This window comes from Panthera uncia, chromosome C2 (genome assembly GCF_023721935.1).
Source record: "Panthera uncia isolate 11264 chromosome C2, Puncia_PCG_1.0, whole genome shotgun sequence".
Classification (NCBI taxonomy): domain Eukaryota; kingdom Metazoa; phylum Chordata; class Mammalia; order Carnivora; family Felidae; genus Panthera; species Panthera uncia.
The window spans coordinates 105,763,266-105,791,088 of NC_064810.1; the positions used below are offsets into that span (position 1 = coordinate 105,763,266).

Sequence of the window (27,823 nt, forward strand, 5' to 3'; positions counted from 1 at the left end):
AAAAGAGTTCTTCAAGCACTGTGCTTTCTGCAAGAGTGCAGACAGGGAAGGACAGGAGCAGTGCAAATAGGTGGAAATGGAAATCTTTCAAACAGGGGTACATAACAGATGAGGGAATGTGAACCAGGATATAATAGGCAATGTGAGAGATGTCAGGCCATGAACTGAGGAAGCCCAGAGTCTCAGAGCCTCAAATAAGAGTGCAAATTTAGAGTATTGAGCAGATGGTGATAAAGGGTCAAAGCAGTAAATACAGGATGTGAGAAGACTGAGCAAGAGAGACAATGCTAGAGATTCAGAGGTAGAGAGAGGCTTTGTAAAAGCAGAGTGCAAAAATCCTGGCAGCTGAAAACCCTATCTGGCCTAAGGGCATCCCCACTGAGGGACAGCCAGAAAAGATTGAGTATGGGAGATAGCCACCGTGCAGGATTTAAATTTGGCTAAATACATCATGTGGGTAAATCAATCAGTACTGACTTACCCAAGATATAACCCTATCTGATGAAATCGGGAACAAAAATCTTGTAAAAAGATTGATGATTTTTCTACAAAGGGAAGAATGAACTTGAACTACTGAAGTATTCACAATTCTGTTTCCACGTGCTTCACCAATAAACACAACACCACACATACCATTGTAAGAATCCAGATACAAAACTAATTTAAAATTTTGACAAGAACACCCATTCTCATAATTTAGATGCTTTATAAAATCGTTTTCCTCCTACTCAACAAATATCTCAACATACCAATTAGATAACAAATATTGGAGAATGTTGTCTTATGTATAGAGCACCAACACCCACACTAAGTCAGAAAGAATGCCCCACAGTGTATAGTCTTCTATGTATACTGCAAATACACACACACACACAAAAAAATAGTAAACAGGGCCTATGATGTAAATGATAATAAACAGAGCTATAATGAAAACAAAACTATTTTTTAAAACGTTCCTGAACAAAATAGAAATTAGTAAGAACATGACGTTTGTTAGATAAATAGTTCTTGGGATTATGCATTTGGAAGCTCAGTAAAGAATATAACTGTTACAGATAATTTCTCTGTATTTACAAATTGTTTGAAACCAAGAAAAGAAATGCGACAAAAACAAAAGCATCTTCAGTAGACATATTAACCACTGGGCTCTGTGCTGGGGATAAGATGAAGAAAGGTTAGTGTCAGTTAAGAAGAGAGAAGCAAACCCAGTGGTACAGTGTGAAGTGTGGCACAATGGTGCTCTGAATACCAGAGGCAGAGGGCCTACCTCTGCTGGAAAAAGGGTCAGGAAAGGGGATCATGGGGGTATTCTAGAATAGATGAAATGGGAGCCAAGTCTGGCTGGTCATCAAGCAAGACAATGGGAGGCAAGACATCACATGCAGAGTGACTGACATGTGTAGAAGCCAACCAAACAAGGCACGAGAGACCCAAGGGCGTGCAGTACATACAGTTCATGTGGGAGGTCAGGGTTTATGTGCGTGTGAGAGGGATGATAAGAGATAAGACTGGACTGGATAGTTTGGCTGGGCTAGATAATGTAGAGCTTTGTATACTGGGTTAAGAGGTCAGGACTTGATTCTGTGGGCAATAGGACTCACTGGTGGATTTTTAACAAAGTTCAGACTTGCCTTTTAAAAAGCCACTGCAACAGTGGTGGTATGAAGGACTGATTTGTTTATCTTTGGTAGGGGAGGGTGGGGAAGGGTGAGGGGGAAGGGTGGAGACAGGCACTTACTTGCTAAATACTTATAAGCATGTTTATTATTAATATTTATTATTCTATGCTTAACCATCTGTAACTACTAGAACTGCACATGAGACAAACGATGACTGAGAACTAAGGAGGCAACAATAGGGGTGATTTGAGAGGTATTTAAGAGTTAGACTCTAACTACATAAAATAAGATTACATGTGAGGCTGAAGGGAACGTAGAGTCTAGGATGTGTCCCAAGTTTCTGATCTAGACGACTGGATAAGGTGCCATTACATGAGACAGGAATTGCAGGAGGTAGAACACATTTAAGTGGGAAGATGATGCAAATAAAATATAGAACTCAGATTTTAGTAAAGGTCAATTAAAAATGAGTTTTCTGGGCCTACTCAGTACAGTTTTAATCACATGGGTTAGATTTCCAAAATTTGGCTTCTATCCTCTAAGCATTAACTGGTTTCTACAAGGATAAACCTATGATCCCAAACTAACACTTGCCCTAATCAGTTAACTAGACACACTTAATAGGTCCTCTAATAATTTTATTACTATGATGTAGTCTTCTGCTACAGACTTGAGACAGGCATGATAGATGCGACATGTTTGTTGCTGCTGAAGAAATTTCACAGACACACAAAATATAGCTGGCTTTTGATACCTGGCTTTGATGTTTCCAGGACTCATTTAGCAATGCTGGAATATTTAGAAGCTTGCATATCCCTTCAAATGTTACAAGGTGATGAGAATCAAAGCCATGGCATATATAATACCAACATATTATGTGATAGTGGTGTAGTTATTAAACTTCAGAGGACTATGCATTCTAACTTTATGCTTCGGAAACATAGTAAACCATCATTTATTCTGTTACTAATTAAGATTTTTGCTAACACTGACTCAAATAAATAATACAGAGTTACTGAGGCAATAAAAATTATCTATAAATTCTTACATACGTACCAACATCTTTCAATATTTACCAGAGGTTAGAATTCTATACTTAACTTCTACACTATAACATGGGTCTTGGTAACAACTGGATTTTCCCCCTTTATATCCAGGAGTAGCTACAGGCACAGACATATCTACAAATCAAAATTGGAAGTTTATATTATGATGCATACGACCCTCAGTAGTTATGGGCAGGCTAAGAATCAAATGTTGACAATTCAATCTATCCACTTCCAAGGAGACCCTCACCTCATCAAGACAGGATTGCTGAGGCTTAGCTCACTCCGTAGAACAATTAACATCAAACTTGGGTCATGGATTTATCTTATGGTTCTAAGTACTTCAAATGATTTTTGGGTAAAAATATCCTCACTTTAAGATGATTCACAATGAGTTTCTGGGAATCAATTTTTAAAAAGGTGATCATTGTAAAGCAAAATCCTGACTGTATGTGCTGCTCCCTTGTTACCTCCTGAGATATCTTGGAAGCAGGTGAATGAGATGGCACAAAATTAGTGAATGGATGCTGTCTAGAATCACTCTGATCTGTGTGCTTAAACCCCATGTCTGATTTACAAATTGTTAGACATCTACCTATGGTCTTAAAGTCATTCTAGAATGAACACACTGAAATAAAAATGAGAGGATAAATAAGAGGAGAAAAAAGGAAGGCAGGTAGATTTCCTACATGAAAGAATACTATTTTTAAGCTTTCAGAATTCTGTATTCTCCAAAAGTAGGTGGGTAACTAAACAAACACATAACACAGTTTATTCTCAAAAACCTTCGTACTAAGACACATTTGAGTACACCTAAGTGTTTCCTAAACCTTTAAAAAGTACCATACACCCCTGTGCCCTATGCAACCACTAAAAGCAAATTACAATATTCACTTGAGGAAAAGACCTTACTAAATTAAATTAAGTTTTTTGCTTGTTTTTATTACAAAACTACTAGATCAAAGGAAAGAACACAAAAGAACTTTCTAATAAGACGTGGATAAGCCTAAAATCTTTCATAAATAAAATTACACTTATGAGATCAGAAGATCTCACTGCTATCTATTTACAGAGGCATGGGATTAAATTTTGCACTCTGAAGACATCAGAAATGTCATACAGCCTTAACTTTTATCCAAGTTCAGTCACATGTCCTGAGGCTCCTAGAAGGTAACTTAAGTGAGACATACTTGTCAACCATGGGCTGAAGAGGAAATGAAACTTAATTTCTATAAGAACAGCTGGGATAGACAGCATATAACAGACTTTTTTTTTTTTTAATGTGTATCATATCTTACACTGCCTTAAATTATGAAGTTACGGCTTTTAATGAAGAGGAGTAAGTATCCCATTTGTTAAGTGAAATATTTTTAAAACTGTGAAGTTTCTATCTTACCTCAAAGTAGACAATAAAAATTGTTTGCCATGTACTCAAGGCACAATACTGATTAATTTTATGGATATAGAATTTGACACCATTGAAAGAGGGCTGAAATATATTTGTTTATATAACTTTTCTACTTAATTACAAAATCAACTGTATGTAAGTGCTAAAATTGCTTTAAAAATTACTTTCAAATAACCTCAAACAATTCAGAACTCATTTACACGTAAATGAAATAATTATAAAAATTATAAAATATATCCTCTAATAACCACCAGTAAGATACAATCTATTAGCTTAATTTATTTATAGATTGACTTTTAAAATTACGAATTCCTTTAAAAAAGGTTTTTATTCAGAATTTTCTCAATTTAGCCTTGCCTTTTTGCCTGGTTAGTGCAGATTAACTGATAAATGAGCAAATTAAAAATATACACTTTGATGGCTTATTATGAGAGGTCTCAAGACTAGAGATTTGAATATATGCAAACTCACCATATAGAGAATTCATCACTTCCTGAGTTTTTTAAAGCAAATTTCTCAAAGGGGGGAAAACAAAAGACTCCCTACAGAAAACATATTAAGAGATACTTTTTTAATTATCTAAGTTTCATAAACTATGATCACAAAACCTTTCAAAAGGATCTTTAATCAGTAACTCTTTCGAGGGGAGAGGGATTCTACAAAACCAAGCTTCTCTGATAGATTCAATTTTATCAATAGACAGCCTAAATTATTTTCTGATGTGTGGCAGCATTTGGACAATCGAAACATCAGAAAGTAAGCAAACAAAGTTCCTTCTGTTTCACATATTCTACCCCCATTCAAGGAGGTCTTTCTTTTATTACCTCAGAAAGCAAATCTAGTATTTCTGCTGCATTTATTTTTATTCTCTCAATGCCTGGAAGTGAAAGAGCGAAGCCAGGTGACAGTCAGAAACCAAAAACCAACCGCAACAGGAAATATTTAGAGTATTTTGTACCATTTGCCCTCTCCACGCCCTGATCAGCTGCAGGAGCTGTGAAGATCACAGGGTGCAGGCAAGATTCTGAAAGCACACACACTACTACAAGCAAAATCACCCTTGGGCCCCTATCGCTGCCGTTCTTGCCCTGACTATTCAGTGCTGGTAAAAATTTCAAGCAAAGAAGGTCACCTAAACTCTATGGCTATATGTCAAATGAGAAGAGGCAGTTTAAAAATCTCTTAATCCAAAAAGGAAAGAAGGTAACGTAACAAAGAGAAATTCCTGTAAGTATGGCCCAAACATATTTTCCAGTCATAAGAGAAGTGCTATGTTCAAGTAAGACTATTCACAAACCCTTCCTTTTGCCCAGAAGCAATAGTGCCCAAATAAAGGACATCCATTTGCATAAAGAATACAAATTTCCTGAACTCTTTCTCAAATAACTTAGTCATGGGAGATTCTAATACACTCCTGACACATTTTGTGGCACACATACTGGCAAATCACTGGTTTCTGTAGAATGTGAAAGGGAACAGTCATTAGCATTCTCACTGTCATAAGAGCTTACCCTTTCATCGTGATGACCATGCAAAGGTTCTTTACTGGCCAAGTGGGTGTTGCCAGTAAGTAAACAGCACATAGGAGAGAGAAAGATCAAGGAGACAGACACATTTCGTTGTGTGGACACAGCAAATAGGAATGCTTAGTTAACTCCCTTCTACGCTTGTCTTAGCAACAGGTTAGGTCAGCAATAGGTTAGGTCAGCAAGGAAAATTTTAAGTTTCACAATTAAAAGTATTAATATCATCAACTTCTAAAATTTAACTTAGTGATCACAGAATTGGTTATAGTTAGCACAAGACCGCTATATTGTAATTCTGCACAAATCAAATATAAACCTTATTTATAAACTACCAAGTTGAATGGAATTTATTTTACATAAAATCCTTTTTCTTCCCCCTGCCAGACTTCAGGATGTATTTCAGAACTTACCCATTGCCATTTTAAATTCTCCTATTAACAAGGAATTTATATTAGAATTTCAAGGCTTTTAGTTCATATATCAGGGACTGGGCTGGATGAGGTTTAACACTTGCAGGGATATTTTTTTAATGTTTAATTTTGAGAGACAGACAGAGAAAGAGAGAGACAGAGCACGAGCAGGGGAATAGCAGAGAGAGAGAGAGGGACACACAGAACCCAAAGCAGGCTCCAGGCTCTGAGCTGCCATCACAGAGCCCAATGCGAGGCTCGAACTAATGAACTGTGAGATCATGACCTGAGCCTAAGTCAGCAGCACTCAGTGGCTTAACAGACTGAGCCACCCAGGTGACCCCTTTTTTTTCTTAATTTTTTTTTTTAACTTACAGGGATTTTAAATAGAGGCAAGTCTGTGCATAATAATTCCTAGACTCTAGAAAGCAATACCATAGATAACCTATAAATACAATACATCAGATTTTGTTAAAAAAGTTCCTCATACCTAAAAGGTACTTGTTTGCTCCTAGAAATGGTGAACTTTAGAACTTAAGTATTTTATTCCTTTATACAGTTTGTGTTTATGGTGTCACAAAGTTCAGTTCAACCCAAGATCTTAAGCTATTACCTAAAAATTTCAAACCCAGAATGAAACAGAACATGGCTCAACCCTCAGCACTCTTGTGTCTTCCAAAGATACAAAATCACTCATGTTCACTTCACTTTAGTTTAAAACTCCCAGATATATTTTAAAAGAGAAATCCAGCTGCTTTTATGAAGGGAATTTCTTGCAAAACTTAACAGTATCCAATTACCAGAACCAGCCTTATAAAGTTGTGCCAGAATAATCAAAAATCATCTTATAGCTCCAAGTATGTTTTTTCCTTTGTAAAAATATACACACGTACTTAAGTTTTCCTTCCACAAAAAAGGCAAGTGCAACTCTCAAACAGGACACCAGTAATTATTAAGGGTTGCTGATCTAGATCAAGAGGACATCAGGTACTAACTTAAGTGTGATCAAAATTATTACAATCAGATAAAGTATGCGGAATCTGGTGGTCTCAAATCAAAGGATAAGAAATAAAAGAGGTCATAGGAAAACAGTCATAATGTCAAATGGCTGGATTTTAGTAGCATCTCTTGCGTAGCCAAGTTTTGTACGGGCTCCATACTGTTTCACCCTTTAGAAAGAGCCCCCAAGCCTAATATAAAACTAAGGGTCACTTAGAACAGAGATGCACAGACAAAATTTATGAATTTACTTGCTTCATAGTAGAATGCAAATCCAGAATCCAGAAATTCTAGTGTAAAAGTAAGAAAGAGATACAGGAACGTAGCAGACTTCATCAAATTGCAGCTTTTTCATGTCCACATATGCAGAATGAAGTCTTAAATGTTGAATGGACCATTATTTTTTCCCACTTATTTATAATAAAAAAATAAAAGCTTTAGAGTCAATGTAAGAAAATGCATACTGTATCATGCCAGATAACCTTATAAGCTATTTTCTTCAACTGTCTGATTTAAAAGTTATACATCTTTGGCTTTAGCAAGGTTCATTTTCATTACCATAAATACTTCAGGAACAGACTGACCCCAACCTGCAGCCAGGTGACAGCTGCTTCAAAAAGTCTAATCTGCTTATTGACAAAAAAACAGAAAGGAAATAAATGGATGATTGCTATTGATTCCCATGATAGCTCTACACAGACCCAGTAACTCCTCTGGATTAGTGTAGACAGAAGCCAATTAGTTTTATTTCATATGTAAATAGAGCATAAAGAGGTACAAAAAATAATTCATTGGATTGCTTTATCCTAAAGCAGAAGGCACACATTTTGAAAGTCACTTCAAACACAGTTCTTGCTTATGGAGCTCTCTCTTTCTCTTAGGCAGGAATTTTTAAAATAAATTCAAACTCATCCAGCTGTGTATATTCAAGAAATACCAAAAAGTCACAAGGCATAGTAAGTTTCAGCTGTTCTCCTCTCTCCAGTGTTATCAATAACACATAATGAGTTAGTTCCTATATCATCACAGCTGTGCAGGCCAGAGCTAACTTGGCTAAATTAACTATTCTAGTATAGTTCAGTCAGGAGCTTGCTCTACTTTAGATAACGCACTCTTCAAGTCAAATAAAAAATAGGAGCATATGCTCTCGATTATCATTAATATGCAGTCCTCTCTGTCTTCTTTCACAGAGTTCCTGTGAAATCATCTAATGGTATTGTCCCTTGGCCAGATTAAAGAAAAACACAAAAAACTCCTAAGAGCAATCACAATCACTCAAAACTAAGGCTATAACAACACTCTATGCTTAAACCATAACTAGTAAAACTCCCTCTCATATCAATAAGCCTTAATTCCAAAAGAGGAGAAAACAACATTGGCCTCTGAGAAAAATTAACCATGGAGTCAGGGTTTGCAATTTTCTTCTTCACCCTCCCCCTTTCAGGAAATTCAGAATTCGAAATAATCACTGGTCATATTTTCACGTACAGATTACCTCCAAAACATATTCTGCAGAGTGCCTTTTCTTTATGGGTGATAATAACTGGAAGACTATTCTGTATTCTGGCACACTTTAAAATGAATGTAAAATGAAAAACAATGGTGATCTCAGTTGCTAAAGGGAGATTTGCACATCCTCCACAATTTCAATTATCCACAACAGTATTCCACACAGTTTGTAAAGCTCTTTCAAAATTGCTTAGTCCTGCCATTTAGTATCATTTTCTACTAAGGATGAGTGCCTAAGCTGTCAGAGACTATGTTTTCTTAATCTAAAACACAACATTCAATGTTGTTTTCTTAACTGTGTATTTGGAATCTGGAAATTCTCCAAAGCCCATCCCGTGTACAAAAGAAGCCTTGGCATCTAAATATGGGGAGTTCATACATACAACTACTTTCAGTTGATGTCAGCAATAAACATCTAGAGATATATAAAAGCAGAGTGAAAAAGCGAAGTGGGATTGTATCATAATTTGGGATAAAGACAAAACTCGAAAAGAATAATTAAAATAATTTCACTATAATAAACCAAGTAAGCATTTACTATTGAAATCCTCTTTTTAAAACATTTTTAGCATCTAGACATCTTGACTAAAGAGTTGGAAGAGACCTGTGAACTTATCTGGCTCAACTTCCTTTCCAGTTTCATTCTTGAGAATAAAATAAATACTGTACATCTAATTTGGATTAAATTAGATGTTAAATCCAATCCATTTGCAAAACAAAGAATTTCATCTGCAGTTTTGAGACTACGAACTTTTGTCTCTGCTAGAGACCCAGAACTATGAACTCTTCCCAAGTTCCATACATACAATGAAGTATCTCACGGATATAGCATATAATAATGATCTACCAAGTCGTATAAACTGCTGAAAATAAGTGGGAAAAACAACTGCCATTCATTGTTTCTGCATCCGAAGACTGCTAGGCCAGACTTGGACATATACACAGCTGAACACACACTTCCTGGTTATGTGCAATCTGTACAGATAGACCAGCTTTACAGGCCTGACCACAGAGATTAATAGCTTTAGCCAAATAATGTGGTAACCATGTGAACCTGGGCTGCTCCAGCTTGTTTGTGAATCTCTCAGCAAGGCTCAACATGCCGTTATCTGCATCTTGTTGCCAGGAAACACAACATCGCTTCGGAATACAAGGAAAACCAGGTTGCAATGACCACAGGTCAACTTCCCAAAAGCCTAATTTTTGACACTTAGCTATCTACAATCTTATATTTCTTACTGTTGTCTATGGAGAACTTCACTTTACTAGTAATTAACTGTTAATACTTTTTTGCTATTTTTATCAGAGCAGGACCACTTACTACCATTAACAATGTAGCAGCAGAATTAGTAATTACAATAATTCACGGACACTTTTGCTCTTAAGTGTCAAATAAATATTAGTTTACTTCATTAAAAAAGACTTGGAAATCAAGCACTCACTGCAACTACTTTGTAAATTATCCAACACTGTATGCCTATAGGCCTATAGCTTTATCTAATTTTTCAGCCAAGTAATTTTACCAGAGAATAAAATACCTGATCTAAGAGAGTTCTTGGATTTTCTGAGATCAAAATACCTGTCTTGCTTTGCTCATGGTAACAGAATGTAATGCGTTGGACAATAGTCCTGCTAGTTTCTTCCTGACCAATTCAAACAGATAGAAACTTAATGTACCAAGATGCTGAAGTACTCAGCAGACTGGAAATTTGCTTCATAAGAGTGAAGTGGGAGGCCACTGTTCTGCAGTTTTGCAATCTGGAGATGGAAGGATTACAGTGGCTTTGAGAATATGTAAAATTAATTACCCTTGACATACCAATTAGAATTGCTAGCTCACGGGCAACAGAGATTTTGGACAATACTTTATTAAAAAAAGATTTTTAAGATAAAATGGAAAACATTTTTCTCTCTTCCAATGCTGGCTTAAAAAAAAAAAAAAAAGAAAGTTAAATGTACTTAGCTTTATTGCAGGATCTAAGAATTTTGCTACCCAAGCAAGATAGAATCTTGAAAACCTAGTATTAATAAATGTATTGTCTTGATAACATCTTGATTTTCCTGATCAGGAAAGCTACATTCTTAGTATTATCTTACTTTTATCCCAAGGGGCTTCTATATAACAATGCCTTAAACTTGGGTCTTATATTGTTTCTCATTTTATCCCATGCATCCCTTTTGAAACAAATGATGCAAAGTTCTAGTCTCATGATAATTAAGTTGCTAAAAAGACACACAGATCTGTGTACTATACAACTTACATAATGCAATATCAAAAGAAAACCACTTACCTAATACTAAAAGGGAACAAATTAAAAAACAAAACAAAACAAAACAAAAAACCTGGTTTCTACAATACCAACAATGCCCTGGCACTATGTTAGAACACAGAAGGTTAACATCAAGACTAACAAAATTAGACAACTTGGAAACGTTTACTGACACCATTTGATTGCTGGCTCTCCAGACACTTGGGTTAGTGTAACCCAACTTATCTGTGAACAAAGATGACTCTTAAGAAAGTTTTCTCTCAGACTTGTGGGTTAGGATTCTCAGCATATTTTTCCTTTCTATGGGTCATGCCTCTCAGTACTGTATCAGGCCATTCATTATCTGTGAAGCTGTCAGGTTGCCCTCATTGTCTCCCAAGTCAGGTAGCATGGACAGATGTGTTCTTCTCCCCTCATAGAATTTTAATCCTTTCTCTTGGTCATAGACAAATAGCTAGTAACATCACATACTTTAACTCCTAGACTACAGGAGAAACAAATTTGAAATGTAAAGATTAACGCTTACTACACAGCCATTTTTACACTAGCAACTTCACACATGGCAACTACCATTTCTTTCAATTTATACTCAATTAAGTAAGAATTCAGATGTGGAAATTTCAGGTCCCTATCAGTGAATTTGCACTAAAAGAACTGAATTATTTACATACATGTCTTGCATACAAAACTTGAGGATAACTGTTTTTTATGTAAATGATAAATCAACATATCTATTAACATAAAATTTCCCTGTAAATCAACATATCTATTTACATAAAATTTCCCTTCAACTCACTGCTCAGGTCTAAGAAAACAGCCTGAATTGTAGAACAATTTTCTCTACAAGGTAAACAGAATAATAAACTTAAAGGTAGAAAGACTTAAGGAAACTTAAAAAAGAAAAAAAAATTAATGTTTGGGCATGATTCAGAAGTTTGGGAAGAAGCTCACAGAAAAACCATACCATTCAAAATGGAAAGAGGGACACAGATATCTCCAAATGATAGTATTTTCCTTTAAAAAACTAGCAGCTACTCAACATGCAAAACTTTAAAATTAAATAAATTTGGTATTCATTATTTGTGCTACAGTAAGATTAACCTTGGATTTTCTTTCAAAAGCAAGCTCTTTTGTGTGATTAAAACAGTATCTGATTTACAACATTCAATGTATATGCAACTTCTCTGGCACACACATACTGTACAGAGTGACATATGGATTGTTCAAGTCATAAAACTTCATAATCTGGTTAGGTGAATACTCTGCATTAAACCAACATGAAAAACCAGGTTAGCATACAGCCGAAAGAGTAACAGTAAAGAAAAGAATAAAACCTGTTAGGTTACTACTGAAAGAAACTACCCTACTAATAAGCATTTAGCCTCTTGACCTTCTCTATAGGATTTAACAATAGTTTTAAAGTAGTTATAAATACATACCCATACTTCATTCTCATTCTATCATTCTCTGGGTTACAGTAAAATCTTTCCAAGTGTTCCTGGGAATCAGTGGATACACTCTGCCACTTTTGAGTAGTTGTCCTCTTGATCTGCCAATGATATGGCAAGACCGTGTGGTGCTTCAAACAATCCCTGCCATAAATACAAGTGCCTTGCAAAAAGTCCATGCAAATTTCAATTCCATTCTCTTGGTGAGTGTGGTACTGTAGCTGGTTCACCAGCTCAAACACAAGGTCAAGGGAAGCCTCTTCACTTTTGTCCTGAAAAAGCTCGGTACTCAACTTATCACTGGTGTCCAAAATGTACTGGATTGTAAAATTGTTGTCTTGGAAAACCCCTGGAATGTAATCCATGACTTTGTCTATGCAGTCAGGACTAGTAGGAACATCACTTGAAACGGGGTGCAAAAGGTCAGTCTGGAAGTGCCCTGCTGTAGAATCTGCCACCGTCCCACTGATAGCTTCCGGTGGAAAGCTGTGATCCTGGATTGGAACCACTTGTTCTGGAGTATCAGTGGAAGGATGAGCTTCTGGTATTTGGCCCCCAACATTTGTGCCATCAGGAATCAGGACAGACATACTGTTTTCCGCTGGTGCACATGATGGATTGATTTCCAGGGGTTTTTTCACAATAGGTTCATGTAAGCTGCTCTCATCTGCACTCTGGTTTCTAGATCTAAAAACGCCATCAAGTGAGCCAGATTCTAGCAAAGTATTTAAAATTGGCCTCAAAGACCTCAGGGTTCCGGTTCCCAATCTCTTCTGTTCCTTTTTCTTAAAACAAGTCTTCAATGGAGTGATCTTCTCAGAGAGTCTCATTTGGCATGAAAAGTCATCAGGAGGAGAGGGAGGCTGCACTACACAGTCTGGCTCAGGTTCGGTGGTTTCCATTTCCATGGTGTGGATGAGCTCCAATTGCTCCTCAGAGTCTAAAAATCCTACCAGGAAAGGAAAGAAGATGATCATTTGCAAGCTGACAACAACTGGATCCCATTCATTCATCAAAATGTTTTGTTTTAGTCTGTGACTAAGTCCCTGAAGTCACTCCTCTTATACCATATTTCATCTTTATGGGTCAATTTTAAATTTTAATGAGAAATTAAGGTTCCAAAGCAGCCAAGGCTATTCAAAAGCCCATAGCAGGTAAAGGTAAAGAGATAGTATCTTCCAATAGACTCTTGACATTTATTTGTGGACAATATATGATTGGTAATTCTGCTGGAGTATCAGTTTTTACTGTAAGTCTAGGGTGGGGTTGGGGGGTGAGGTGTAGAAATAAGTGTGGCTAACTGATGACAGCAGGGAAACCACAACTTCTCTGGTTTGTGGTTCTCTTCACAGTTGTTTATCACCTATCTCACGAGGTGACAAAACGGTTTCTTTGTAAAAAAAAAAAAAAAAAAAAAAAAAAGAAAAAAGGAAAAAAAAAGTTCACCAAATTAAAGATTAACTTCAAAGTTAAATAGTGAGTGAATTTAAAGCATGAGGATCTACCCAGGAAACAGGGGCTCTCAATGGAAATATTATGTGGGAGAAAGCCAGGAGCATGTTGAAGCACTTCTAAGTTCGAATATATTCCTGAAGAATGTTAAAGGTCTACTTTTACAATCCCCAAAACATTACCACTATTGGAGAAGGAATACCAGTTGCTTGTTTAGCAACAGAAGCTACATTAGCAGCAACCACTATAGGCTGTTTTAGAGACCAAACACAACTTCTTAATTGCAAAAGGGCTTCCTTGTCCTTGTCTTCAGAAATGACACATATATGACTTTATCTATTAAAGCAAATGAAGCCATATTATAGAAAAATAATGCAAGAATATAAAACACACACACCAAATATCAGCTTCCTAATGAGCTACTCAAACCAAAAAGGTGCTCTCTTCAAAGAATCAGACCCCTTGAAAAAAACTAGAACTTAAAGTCAAAAGCAAAGAAAACTCTGTAAAATGACAAATATCATTGTCTCCTCCTTAGCACTGTAGGAGATGGAAAAAAGCTGGTTATAAGCAATTAATCTCTCTCTCTCTCTCTCTCTCTCTCTCAGCCAACAGACTAAAAGAAAAAGAGATCATTGATGCAAGGGTCCGTGGCTTCATCAAATAGTCATCCCAGGTGACCAGTACTATGCCTAGCACAATGCACACAGGTGCTCCATAATATTTTTTAACTGAAGAAAAAGCACCTGTTAAAAATCTAGTTCTGTTAGCCTTTATAGGTCAACAATAACAAAATTATAAAACTGAGTCCCCAGAAAAATGAATATTAAAGATCTAACTGGAAACATTCATAAATCTATGTATGAAAAGTTCATAATGATCAAACTCAAAGAAAGCACAGTACAGCTAACCCTTGAACAAGGTGGGTGGGAGGAAGAGGCTGTTCATGGAACCCACCCCTGGAAAAATCCATCCATAACTTTTTGAGTCCCGAACTTAACTACTAGCAGCCTACCGTTAACCAATAATAAACAGCCGATTAACACAAATTTTGTGTTACATGTGGTATTGTACTGTATTCTCACAACAAAGTAAGCTACAGGAAAGGTGGAGAAAATCACAAAGAAGAGAAAACACATTTACAGTAGCACACAAAATCCACATATAGGTGGACCCGGAAAGTTCCAACCTGTTTTTTAGCGTTCAACTGTATAGAGCCAGGTGTTAGGGCACACGGTAAGTACAAAAGGAAAAGGCAGAAAAAGAGTTCGGTGTGAGCTGGCATTGTTAGGGAAGGAGGGACTTGACATAAGACATAAATCAACTGGAAAGCCGCCAAGCCAGGCGTTATTATTCATCACTCGGTGCTCTTGCCTCAAGGCACAATTGGCACAGATTGTGGTATTCCCTCTCCACCCCACTAAACCCGCCTGTGCCTTCCCCTCGCGTGCGTGCGCGCGCACACAGACACGCGCGCGCGCGTGCACACACACACACACACACACACACACACACACACACGCCACTCCTACCACATCCACCCAAGGCAAAACAGACACTGAACCAATTTTATTTATAGAGGTGTACACACACACGGTAACTTTTCCTGTTATTGCCCTCCGTCAAACTGGGAAATAAGACTGAGGAAGAGGCGGAGAACTGAAGTGGCTGGAGTGGGGAAGTCACTAGAACCCAGTTCCTCAATTAGTTTGCATAACAGAAAAATAAAGATTGGAAGGACACTTCCTCCGGTCCCCCCGCTGCAGGCGACCTACCGCTCCACCCCTCACCTCGTGATCTCACTCCCGGCCCCCGGCGCAGGGCACCGAAACAGCCCGCTGCAAACTCAGGACTCTTCCCCCGCGCAGCCCCTTCGCGACACCCGGACGCCGAGCCCGGGTCCGAGAGACGCCTCCTGCCGGCCGCGGCGGTTTCCGCAGCGCCGCCCCCGGGGCCGCGCCAACTCCGCGCAGCGCGACCGAGGCGCCGCCCGGCTCGGCCAATTCCCGGCGTTCCGGAGCATCGCACCCTCGCCTTCCCCGCGGCAGGCTCCGGAGCGCCCCCAAAACCTCCCCGCAGCCTCGTCCCAACCAGCGACCCCCGCCCAGGCTTCCCCCCATCCCAGAAGCCCCTCAGGGCGCCGTCCACACTTAATTGCTTGCTCGCCCCCTCAACCGACCTTCCTGCGAGGATCGTCCTGCGAGTCTCAGAGGCTCGCAGAAATGAGCCGAGAAGCGCGGGTGGGGGGAAGGCGGTCGGCGCTACTCGAGGTGGTGGGGAGGAAGGCGAGGACTCCTGTGCCTTCAAAGTTGATCTGAAAACTGCCTGCAAACTTCTGGGCTGCCGCCGGAACGCGGGTCTGCCGAAAGGCTCCCCACAGCTGCCGTGCCCTGCCCCTCAATCTGCGAAGTGCTTCTCCTCACTTCGCCTCAGAGCGCTCGGGGTCCGCCCGGCGGGGGAGGCCGCATAGACGTGCCCCCGCGCCCACCCAGACCAAGTGGGACTGGGGAGACGCCGGCGACCCTGACTAAACCCTTCAATGTCTTCCTCAGATTTATACACCTGCCCGAGGCCGTAAGTGATTAAGAAGTGTACACCAATCCCATCCCGGTACTGACGGGATCCGAGTGAATTTGGTAGAAAAAGGCACAGTCTAAACATCAATCACCCCTAGATCCGTGAGAGGCTGCGAAGCCGGAGACCCCCGTCCTCGCCCACCATCCCAGCTAAGGTTTCTCGTCGGCTCCTCAGAGCCCACCCGGAGCCCTTTACCTGATCGCGCTGCCTGAGAGAACGGACCGCAGGAGCCGAGTCGCCTCACCGCCGGCTCGCCGGCAGCGTCCGCGCGGGAGGATCGGCGCGCAGGGCAGGCTTAGGCGTCTAAGGGTCGCAGGCCGGAGACGCGACAAGCAGCGCACTGGCCATTCCGCCACCGGGAGTGCAGAAAGCCGCAACCGCACTCCCGATCCAGCTCGCTCGCCTGTCACCCCGAGCTCTGCTTTAAAGTGGCTTCCGGTCGCCTCCTCTCTGCTGCCCCGTCGCGGAGGCGGAGCCTGGGCAGCGGGGGAGAGGGGTGGGGTGAGAGGGCCGGGCGCTCAGTGGGTGCCGGGAAGGAGGCCCGCCCCGCGTGCGCGTGCGCGCTCTCTGGCAGGGAGGCGCGCGAGGGGTGCCTGCGGCGGCCGCGTGCTCCCGCGAGGGGGCGTGTCCTTCCGCGGCCAGCTGGGTCCCAGAGGGTCCAGATCCACGCGCGGGCTGGAGAGCGCGCACGGCTGTGAAGAGGGTAAGTGTGCGCCCCGTGAGACAGGCCCTACCTGACTGCAGACACGTGAAAGGTCACGGTGTTCCGAGGAAACCCGAGCACCCGAGAGGATGTGAAACGGAACGAGCGGTTTCTGTACAGTAGGCTTTATTTGCCTCGTAAGACGCCTCCTGCCCTTGACGCCGCTGGACCCCAAGAGGAGACAAACGGCTGCTACTGCCACTGTGGCCAGACGGGGTCGCCCTCCGCATACTTGACGGCCCGGCCCAGCAGCGCACCCCGGCCAGTAGCCTACCCGACGCGGTCGGTCGTGGGCACTCCTCCGTTTCACGAGAAACATAGTCAGCGTAACAGAAGGGAAACCTACCTTTGGGCTTTTGACAGTAAGAGCGAGTGTATGTGCTTGAAAGCCCTTAAACACCGTAGTGAATAATTGATTCATTCAGCAAATGTTTGCTCAGTGTCTATTGTGTGTGTAACTAGGATTAGGCTACATACAGCCTTGATCAGCTCAGACGCCATGCCTGTCTTCGTGGAACTTGCAGAGTACCATACACTCATCTTTAGTATATACATTGCATGTGACTTTGCTATAGTTTCTGGACCGTAAAATGGCTTGGATGGTAAGCCTCTTCCTATATCGAACAGCCTTTCAGTGGTAGAGGAAGAAACACTACGTTCAATTCATGTAATCCCTACATATTGGAGGAGAAAGGCCCTTTTCTTTTCCTGAAAGTTAATTATGGCTATATCCCCAACAGCTGGCAGAGGGAAGGGACCACAGCTTGCAAAGCTGTGCTCTCTGCCTCAGATCTAAACTGACTGAATTCCATAATTCGGAGACTTTCTGGGTTGAAAAAGAAGTCAACTATGACCTTACAAAACATGAAAGCCTATGAAAACAGGAACTAAGCAGCAGTAGTAATAGAAGTAACTGTTTCAAGCTTTCTTAAACTATTCTATACCAGACTGGGTGACACACCAGCAAAGAATGGATTAAGGGTAGTACCTCCCCTGCAGGCGTATTTCACATTGCATCAAGTCATGGCCATTCAACTAAGGTAGGATTGATATGGACAGAATTCAGAGGCTAATAGGTGAAATAGAATGCAAGTCTTTGCATCATGCTTACTAATGTGTGATTGGCCAAAGCAAGTCATATGACCAAACTCAGACTCTGTGTAGGAGGGGCCCATAAGAGGCCAGGAATATGAGAAGGTGTGGTTCATTTGGGGGGGCGGGGGTCACTTAGATTAAGGACAGACCACCTTAATCCAGGGATTAATAGTTAAACATTACTTCCAGAGTGTAGCCCTTTGGAATACCAATTTGAAAGTCTTTCTTCCTCAGGCCCTGAACTCAAATCTTTCACCTTCCATTCCCTACCCACTTCCCCTGAGGCAGTTGAAAATTCTAGCTAGTTCTCAGCCTCTACTACTTTCAGAACATCAATCGCCCCAGAGAGAAAAATGGCACCAGGTTCTTGACTCACCACTCTTGGATCTAGGTTCCTCAGACTGTTAAAGGTTTACTACTCCAGAAGAGGTATTTTCCACAAGGTCCACCCCAAACGTGATCCCTGGAAGATAATGGGATAAAGAAGGTCCTCCTACAGAACAAAATCAGGAACTGACAGATTAAATGACCAAGGGCATAGATTTCTTGCTAGTTACCTAACAAGATATGTGATGTTCTGTGTACCAGTGTTCACTGTGTGTTTCCCATTTTCCCCACCATCCTGTACCTTGTCTATCCACCGTTACTTATTAGGAGTACGAGGCAAATAACTTTTCTTTAAAAGTTGGTTCCCAGAGCATGAAGAGCCACACAATGGGAGTATTCCATATCATTGGAACTTCTGGATCCTGGACTGTGAGCTCATTACAGTAACTGGATGAAACTTTGAGATTGTTTCTCTTAGGGAGGGGATAAGTATATTCCTTATATGAGAAGAGGGTTAGCAGATACTAATGATTGCCCCTTCCTTATCAGAAAGAGCCTGATACTTTTTAGAGGAAGGGGGAGGGCTAGCAATGTGGCTAGCCAAAAAACTCATTTTCCTAGATTTCATACTCTTATGAGTGGCCATGGCATATAATTCTAGACACATGGTGAAGATTTCTAGAAAACCACTTCTTCCTTAACATATATAGACACCCCTTCCATTTCTTCTTTTCTTCTTTCTCCTATAACACAATGTAAGGATGGAGATGGAGCCTCATGACAAAAATGAAAGTGAACATGATGTGGGAAATATAAAGAAGAGATCCCCAAGATAAGGATTCTGGAGCAGAAAGGTTAGGAATCTGAGTCATTCATGATATCTTGAAGCTGCAGCAGCAGTCCTAGACTGGCTACCCCTGAACTCATTGTAACCCTAATTTGGTTAGACTGTTTTCTGTTATGTGCAGCTAAACATGTTCTTAGCTAATACATAAACTATGATAAGTTAGCTTCTAACTAGTCTTCTTGCTTGGAAGCTCTATCAATTAGATAGCAACATGACCTTATGTCAGAAATATAAGCTGTCACAAAGTAGTACATCAACTCCTATAACATTCCCTGCCAGTTTCACAGGTATACCAAATTGTATAATTAAGAAATAGGTTTATTAAAGAAAAAATAGAAAGTAGAGAGGAGACAAGAATACTCATAGTTGAACCTTCTAAAGTCCTATTTTAACATCTTGCTGTGGTCTGTTTTATTCAAAGGTTTTTTTTTTCTATCATTATTATTGTATTTTCGTATTTTTAACACTATAAATAGCTTTCCATGTTAACACAATCTTTTGAACAAATAGCCATTTAATAGTCTGTAACTATAACAAGTTTTACTTTACTGGGTCCTTGTCATAGAACTTGTCAATTCACTTTTTTTAAAAAAATCATTTATTCACTGAGTATCTACTACATTCAAGTCACTGGATTAAATATCGTAAGTAAACATACATGAATAAGTGGCTCCTCTCAAATATTCTTCAAAACTACAAAAGAAACCTATACATGCAACATATAGGGTATAGGTAGGTGTACACTTTTTATTTACATATGGCCCTATATATGGCCCTAAGACATTTAATTCTTTTTAAATGTATTTATAGGATTGAAACGTTCTAATTCCTTTCTGTGTATTCCTTTTGTCGCTAATTTCTGTTACCCGTGTCCACTGGATTTGCCTTGGCATGGCTGATCAATTCAGTAGAGCACTTCCAATGAACAACTTATTCATGTAAAAGCCAAGACTACTTACTGGAAATTTCAGGTGACCCAAGACCTCCCATTTTTTCCCTCCCATTTTTATTAACATAAGACATGCTATAAAGTATAAGTAACAGTATCTGTTGCTTTCTGTTTTCACAATTATTAGTAATAGTTAATTCCCCAACATCCTTATGGTAGAAAGATAATCATTTCTGGTTACCACACCGAGAAGGAAACAGTGACTAATGTGACTCAGCACAGTGAAAGACTCGAGATTTGAAAACAGAGGTCTTAGCTCTTAGCAATGCTATACTGAGATTACATGAACACAACCAACTTGCATAAATGGCAGACTGACAATTCCTTATCTGTGAGTGCTAAGTCCAGACTATAATGTTTTCTGACTATGTATATAAAGACAACTTATTATTTAACTTAAATGAAATTCATATGTGAATGTATCTAATATAGTCAAAGTGAAAGAAAAGTCAAACTTCTTATCTAGACAAAAGAATTACTATTGTTTTTAAACATACAATCTATTATTGAAAATTGTGTTTTGATGTTGTTATTAATGGGTCAGCCCCTGGAACTTACCTAACTTCCCTTTGAGGGGGTGCTGCACGCTTGGCATTCTAGAACAAGAAAAGTTTTGGGCTGAAATTTATTTACGTCAAGTGGGTTTAAAAAAAATTTTTTTTAACGTTTATTTATTTTTGAGACAGAGAATGAATGAGGGAGAGTCAGAGTGAGGGAGACACAGAATCCGAAACAGGCTCCAGGCACTGAGCGGTCAGCACAGAGCCCGACGCGGGGCTCGAACTCACGGGCCGCGAGATCATGACCTGAGCCGAAGTCGGACACTCAACCGACTGAGCCACCCAGGCGCCCCTCAGGTGGGTTTTAAATATGGTGTTGATGCAGAAAGATTGGAAAATGCTGCTAGAGGATATGTCAGAGAAACTAAAGGTGTAGGGAATTTAATCAGCATGAAATAAGGGTGAATTAATTCAAAGCTCAGAGGTAGGTTGGTTTAGAGCCAGACATGAACATGCTTTGATAAATGTGAACTTAAGATTCATATTTTCATAAAGTGATAAAATATTAACCTTAAGGACTATTTCCAAATTTTAAAAATATTTCTCCTTTGTAATCTCTTTCTTGAGACTCACTTTTCTCTACCTCTGCTGAGGCAGTAAGGTACCTCTGTCTGGGAAAGGTGAAGATACAAGGCCTAGAGAAAATTAAGCATAAAATAGGAATAGCCTGAGTTCTATAATGTTTATGCCAGATCACAAACTATTCTGTTTATCTAAGATTTGCATTTGTCAGCTGCCTAATCATCTGCTCGACTGTTCTTCTCACAGGATGCATGACGATCAAGTGTGCTCTTCAATCCCCTTCAAGTTTTGGACCTGTTGTGTAATTCCTACAGCACATAATCAAAGTGCTATTTGATCTAACTGGTTTGGGGTCTATATACAATGATCTCCTTGGAGGAGTCCCCAGATGTTTTCCAGATCATTCGTTCCGTTGATTCAGTACAATTTATTGGGTGTGTGTGTGCCAGGTACTAGTTATGCAATGATGACTAAGATAGTCCCTATTCTCTGTCAGTTTCTTATAAGTCTGTGAACTGACCACACAGATGACCTGCAGAAGTCTGCTGCAGATTCTCCTGCCCTATTCCAGACCTCCTGAACCCAAATCTCAGAGGCAAGGGATTCTGCGCTTTGAAGATGTTCCCTAGGTACTGTTGCTTTAGGAGTTCATAATCTTTTAAAACACTTGAGATAGTGGGAGATCGGGAGGGGACAGAGACTTGGGGGGAGGGGGAAGGTATGGCCAAATAGGAAAACAAACAAATACACTACGGTGTGGTAAGTGCTAAAATAGAGATATACAGGCAAAGCGCTGAGAATATATGAGGAGGAGTTAAGCCTAACTGCATAATGTCAGAGGAGAGAATTGCCAACAGGAGATTTCTTAAAGTACCTAGAATTATTATTCTTTAGCATGTTAAGAAACTCACTTGTCTACTTGGAGTACAACTAAAAAAACGCAATTACTTTTTGAAAATGAATTCCCAATTAAAGATGATCTTGAAAATCATGTTCAGAGATCCATCTGAGTTAACAGCATTTCTACTTGTAGGAGTTTATCTTAAGGATATAATTAGGGTGGGGCATCTGGGAGGCTCAGTTGGTTAAGTGTCCAACTCTTGATTTCTGCTTAGGTCATGATCTCACAGTTCATGAGATTGAGCCCTATGTCAGGCTCCATGCTGACAGTGCAAAGCCTGCTTGGGATTCTCTCTCTCTCTCTCTCTCTCTCTCTCTCTCTCTGCTCCTCCCCCATGTGCACTCTCTGCTCCTCCCCCACGTGCGTGCTCAGAAAATAAACTTTAGGGGGAAGAAAAAGGCTATAATTAGGGTATAAGCACAGGCTTGGTTACAAAGCTGTTCCCTGCAAATAAATCGTGCCCAAGTGCTCATTTACATCAAGTCCCAGAATCAGTTCTCTGTGGGACAACTTTCCTGTCCCCACTCATACTATTGTGAGGCCATGATAGTTTCCTTTTCTGCTCTTCAGACTCTACAAAGCCAATACGCAAGATTTTGTTTAGTGACAAAAATGGAATTTAGGAATTTAATTCATCAGGAGCCCTGGCTAGCCACATTGGGCAGTATCGTGTACACAGTATCAGTTTTCGCGTTGATGTCTAAACTTCAAAAATGGTGATTTGGCACACTGGCACACTAGCCATTCATTGAGGAAAGATGGTTTTCATGCCTACCTGCCTTTTGTTTGGACTCTTCCACTAGGCAGATGTCTCCTGGACCATAGGTTTTCAGTTTGGCCTATACATGAGAATTACTTGAGCCACTTTAAAAATAAACATCACTAGTCTCTACACAAGACCAGTCAAATCAGAATCTCTCAGGTGGGGCTTGTGCTTGTGAACAGGAACTATATTTATTTATTTTTTTCCTAATTCCCAGGAAAACACTTGACATAATCAGATAGTTATGACCCCTACTCATTCATTCGTTTGTTTATTCATTGCCGAACACTTGAGCATGTGTTCTAGGCACTTTTAAGTGCTAGGGACAGAGCAGAGAATAAAATGGTCAACTCTTATCAACATTCTAATGGGAAGAAATAGACAAGTAGTATCAGGTGATGATGAAAGCTCTAAAAATAAGACATGGTAAGGGTATACAACCACATAATTTATCAAATAAAAACACTTTGAGAATAATTATTTATAATTATGCCAAGATAATGCAGATGAAACCAGGACTGCCCTGGATAAACTGAGATACATAGTCATTCTGGCTAAGGTATTAAAAAGCTATAAGGGAATGAGGTGCTTTTTAAAAATGATGTGCTGTGCAGGGAAGGCATTTCATAAATGAAAACATTTAAGCAGAAGCCTGAGGGAGATACAGGAGCTGGCCATGAAAATATTAGAGTAAGAGCATTCCAGGTAAACAGAACAGCATATGCAGAGGCTCTGAGGTAGAGGTAAGCTTGGCATGCCAGAGGAAAATTACAGAAGCCAGTTTGATTGGAATGAACAAAATAGAGTTCTGTTGAAGAAGGCAAAGGAGTGGCCAGATTTCATACCTTTTAGGCCTATGGTAAGGACTTTGGATTCTACATTGACACAGAAAGCTATATAATTTACTACATAATTTACATTTTAAAAGGATAACTCTGGTTGCTGTCTGTAGAAGAACCTTGTAAGATGGCAGGAGTGAAAGCAGGAAGATCAGTTAATAGTCTAGAGAAGAGATTATTGTGGTTCAACAAGTGTGGTAACCATGATAGTGATAAGATGTGATTAGATTCTGGATATGTGTTGAGGGTAGAGCTGAGAGGGTTTGCTATTAATTAGGTATGGGTTATGGGGGAAACTGAAGACACAGGAATGACCCCTCACTCTGTAGCTTGAGCAGTTAGAAGAATGTAGTTGTCAATCATTGAGATGGTGCAGACTGTGGGAAGCAGACTTTTGAGAGCAAGGGGAAACAGTGTAGTTTTGGACATGTTAATATTGAGACATAATAGGGGTGCTTGGGTGACTCAGTTGGTTAAGCGTCCGACTCTTGGTTTCAGCTCAGGTCATGATCTCACAGTTTGTGAGGTTGAGCCCTCCATTGGGCTCCATGCTGACAGAGCAGAACCTGCTTGGGATTCTCTCTCTCCCTCTCTCTCTACCCCTCCCCTCCTCTCTCTTTAAGTGAATAAATAAACAAACAAACATTAAAACAAAGATTGAGATACAATAGATATCGAAGTAGAGATGGTTACGAGGCAGTTGGATAATGAAGACTAGCGCTTAGGGGAGAAGCTAGCATTGCTTGCTACCATGTCTAAGAATATCCGCATTTCTAAACCTACAGAGCAAACACACTGATTCCTTCATTTGACAAGGTTAATTAGGAGGGCTTAAAAATATATCTTTTTAAGTAAGTACTGGGCTGTATTTTGCATTTGCAGAGGAAGGAGATTGATTTTCACAAAGCCTGGAAGTGAGGTGTTGTCCAGTGGTGATGTGTCCACTCGTTTCTCCAACAAAGGTAAATTCTAATTCCTATAAACCTAAGCTAACTTATAGTTCCTATTACCCCACTTTATCAGTGAAGATCCCACACAGGGAAGCTGACTGAATAAGAAATTACTTTGAGGCTAAAGAAGTGAAACAGTTAACATTTACTTATATGTTCTATGGGTTTAGAGGGAAAAAATAGCCAACTCCAAATCAAGCATATTAAAATATGAAAATTAAAAAGTCAGTGAAGGCTCATACAAGTTTCTAGTAATGTAAGCATAAATCTCATTCTGAAGCAAAATCTTATATTATCAATTAGAGTTCCCATTATTTATTGACTACTTGCCTACAGATTCTAAAGAAGCAATTGTCTTTCTTTTTCAAATGTAAAACAGATGGAAATTTGCTGTATCAGGAAAATCTATATTAAGCAAAAGAAAATATTTCCAATATTATTTCCTATATTATTTTGATTTCATCTCCTGCCTGAAACTCTTATTTTTCACTTTCTGAGGAGTTAGCTAAATTAGAAGTCAAGAATCTGAATGACTTGTTCTCAATAATAAGCATGTTTACACTGAAGCCAAAGTAACCTCTTGGTTTTAAAGTTTTGCCAAGTCACCAAAACACAATGTTTCTTTGGTTAAAAATAAAGCTCTTTTGATGTGAAATCAATGAGACCATAAGAAAAAAGAAAACTGACTTTTTTTTTTTTTTAATCAGGCTTCAAAGTTAAAAACCAGGAAAGTTTAGCTGCATCACCAAAACTCTGGGTGCAGTCCTATTGTTGGGCTATTTGCATAGATAAATGGCCCAGAAAAGGATTTGTTGATTGATGATCATTTTTATTCATTTATGGAATACCTGCTGTAAGTAGTTACTGGGCATGCAATGGTTAGCAAAACAGACAAAATCCCTGCCTTCATTTAGCATATGGAAGAAGACAAATTTTACTCAAATAGTTACTCAGATCAACATATAATTACAAACTTCAGTAAATGCTTTGAAGAAGAACAGGATGCCATGACAGAGACCAACTTAGGCTAGGGGAGCCAGGAAGGGCATCTCTGGTGAAGAAAGATTTGGCTGAGTTCTTTCTTAATTTTTTTTTTTTTTAACATTTATTCATTTTTTGAGAGAGAGCACAAGCAGAGGAGGGGCAGAGAGAGGGGGAAACACAGAATCCGAAGCAGGCTCCAGGCTCTGTCTGAGCTGTCAGCACAGAGCTTGATGCCGGGCTGGAACTCATGAAATGCAAGATCATGACCTGAGCCAAAGTTGGGCGCTTAACCAACTGAGCCACCCAGGCGCCCCACATTTGGCTGAGTTCTGATGATTCAGCATTAACTAGATCAGAGGGAGATGGGCAGGGGCAGTTAACAATGATCAGGGGATGGGAACAGCAAATCCAAAGCCAGAATTGTGAAGGTGTGGCATGCAGAAGAGAGCTCCTGGGTCTGGAAAGTAGAAAGTGAGAAGGAGAGTGGTTGGAGATAATCTAGAGATGTAGACTTTCAGGCCTAATTAAGGATTCTAAAGAAAAATAGGGGTGCCTGACTGGCTCAATTGGTACAGCATACAACTCTTGATCTCGGGGTTGTGAGTTCAAGACCCACACTGGGTATAGAGATTACTTAAAATCTTCAGGGGCATCTGGATGGCTTAGTCAGTTAAGCATCCAACTTTGGCTCAGGTCATGATCTCACAGTTCATGAGTTTGAGCCCCATGTTGGACTCTGTGCTGACAGCTTAGAGCCTGGAGCCTGCTTTGGATTCTTTGTCTGCCTCTTCTCTGCCCATCCCCCACTTACGCTCTGTCTCTCTCTCAAAAAAAAAAAATAAAGATTAAAAAAATTTTTTAAATAAAGCATTTATAAAAAGAAGACAAAAATAGGCAGTCATTGAAATGTTTTAATTAGGAAAATGACATCACCATATTTTTATTTTTAAAAGTCAACTCTGGGGGTGCACCTGGGTGGCTCAGCCAGTTAAGCATTTGACTTCAGCTCAGGTCATGATCTTGCAATCTGTGAGTTCAAGGCCCTCATCAAGCTCTGTACTGACAGCTCAGAGCCTGGAGCCTGCTTCAGATTCTGTGTCTGTCTCTGTGATTCTCTCTTTCTCCCCCCCCCCCCCCCCCCGCTCATTCTTGCTTTCTCTCTCTCTCTTTCTCACTCAGTCTCAAAAATAAATAAACATTTTAAGAAAAAAGTTTAAAAGTCAACTCTGGGGTAAAGTGAACTTTCACTTCCAGTAATAGATTTGGTAATTCAGGCTAATATTCTTACTGAGGAAATCCACGTAAGTTGGACAAAATATTTTAAAAATCATTCTAGGAGCTAACATGAAGAATGAACGTAACAAGATCTGAGAGAAAGAAACCCAGAGAGGTGAGAATATTTAGAGACACTTTTCCCAAAGAGGTGGCGGAGAAGCTGAACCAAACTTTTGACAGATTAACAGGGGAAGGGGTATAAAAGTTGAAGTCTGAGGAAGGTCAAGGGGCGTGACAACACGCAATAAGTTGGGAACCAAAGGACTACATTGGCAGTAATGGTAAACTAGAAATAGACTATCCCTTCTAGCTTCAAATCCTCTCAGGTCCCTCAATTGGATTAAGGTGATCTAGGATTGCTAGTGACCTTAATCTTTTGCCAGAAGCAAATATAAACCCTCCTTGGCCAAAGATATTATTTTAGACCTCAAACTATTTTTACAGTTATCTAAATGCAATATCTGACATTCACTTAAAAATAATCAGATAAGCATTCACAAAATGATGGGATATGTCAAAGGACACAGAAGAATCCATGAGTTGATAAAAATAAACAAAGGGCAAAGAGAGGAGGGAAAACTCTTCTTTACAGAGGAATGCCAGTTAATAATGTAGATGGATTGATAGCATTAAAAAATAATTTTGTAACCACCAGAATAGTAAGTGATAAGGAAATGCTTATTAATGGATGTTAACACCACTGGGTAAACAATTGGAAAATAGGATATCCACATAGTCTCCAAGTATCTTCTTATGTATTATTAATAACAAAAGGAAAGAGGTATTTTGACAGTAGAGAAGTCTGATACACACCACCTTAACGAAATGATCACACTTAAAACGA

The 27,823-nt window shown here is 39.7% G+C and overlaps 1 protein-coding gene and 1 long non-coding RNA gene across 4 annotated transcripts in view; one reads left to right on the forward strand and one right to left on the reverse strand.

Moving 5' to 3' along the window:
- The window catches only part of TIPARP (TCDD inducible poly(ADP-ribose) polymerase), a 30,486-nt gene extending 13,765 nt beyond the window's left edge, over positions 1-16,721 (reverse strand). The window contains exons 1-2 of the mRNA XM_049628656.1: positions 16,460-16,721; positions 12,227-13,184 (exon numbers count right to left, since the gene is read on the reverse strand). Of these exons, the coding sequence (XP_049484613.1) occupies positions 12,227-13,143 (917 nt within the window). The 5' untranslated portion in view covers positions 13,144-13,184; positions 16,460-16,721. The remainder of the gene's footprint in view (positions 1-12,226; positions 13,185-16,459) is intronic.
- Positions 16,722-16,831: 110 nt separating this feature from the next.
- Positions 16,832-27,823, forward strand: part of LOC125921219 (uncharacterized) — a 32,874-nt gene continuing 21,882 nt past the window's right edge. For all 3 annotated transcript variants that reach the window (XR_007457341.1, XR_007457342.1, XR_007457343.1), the window contains exons 1-4: positions 16,832-16,967; positions 19,150-19,243; positions 20,872-21,896; positions 24,653-24,732. This is a non-coding gene — a long non-coding RNA (uncharacterized LOC125921219). The remainder of the gene's footprint in view (positions 16,968-19,149; positions 19,244-20,871; positions 21,897-24,652; positions 24,733-27,823) is intronic.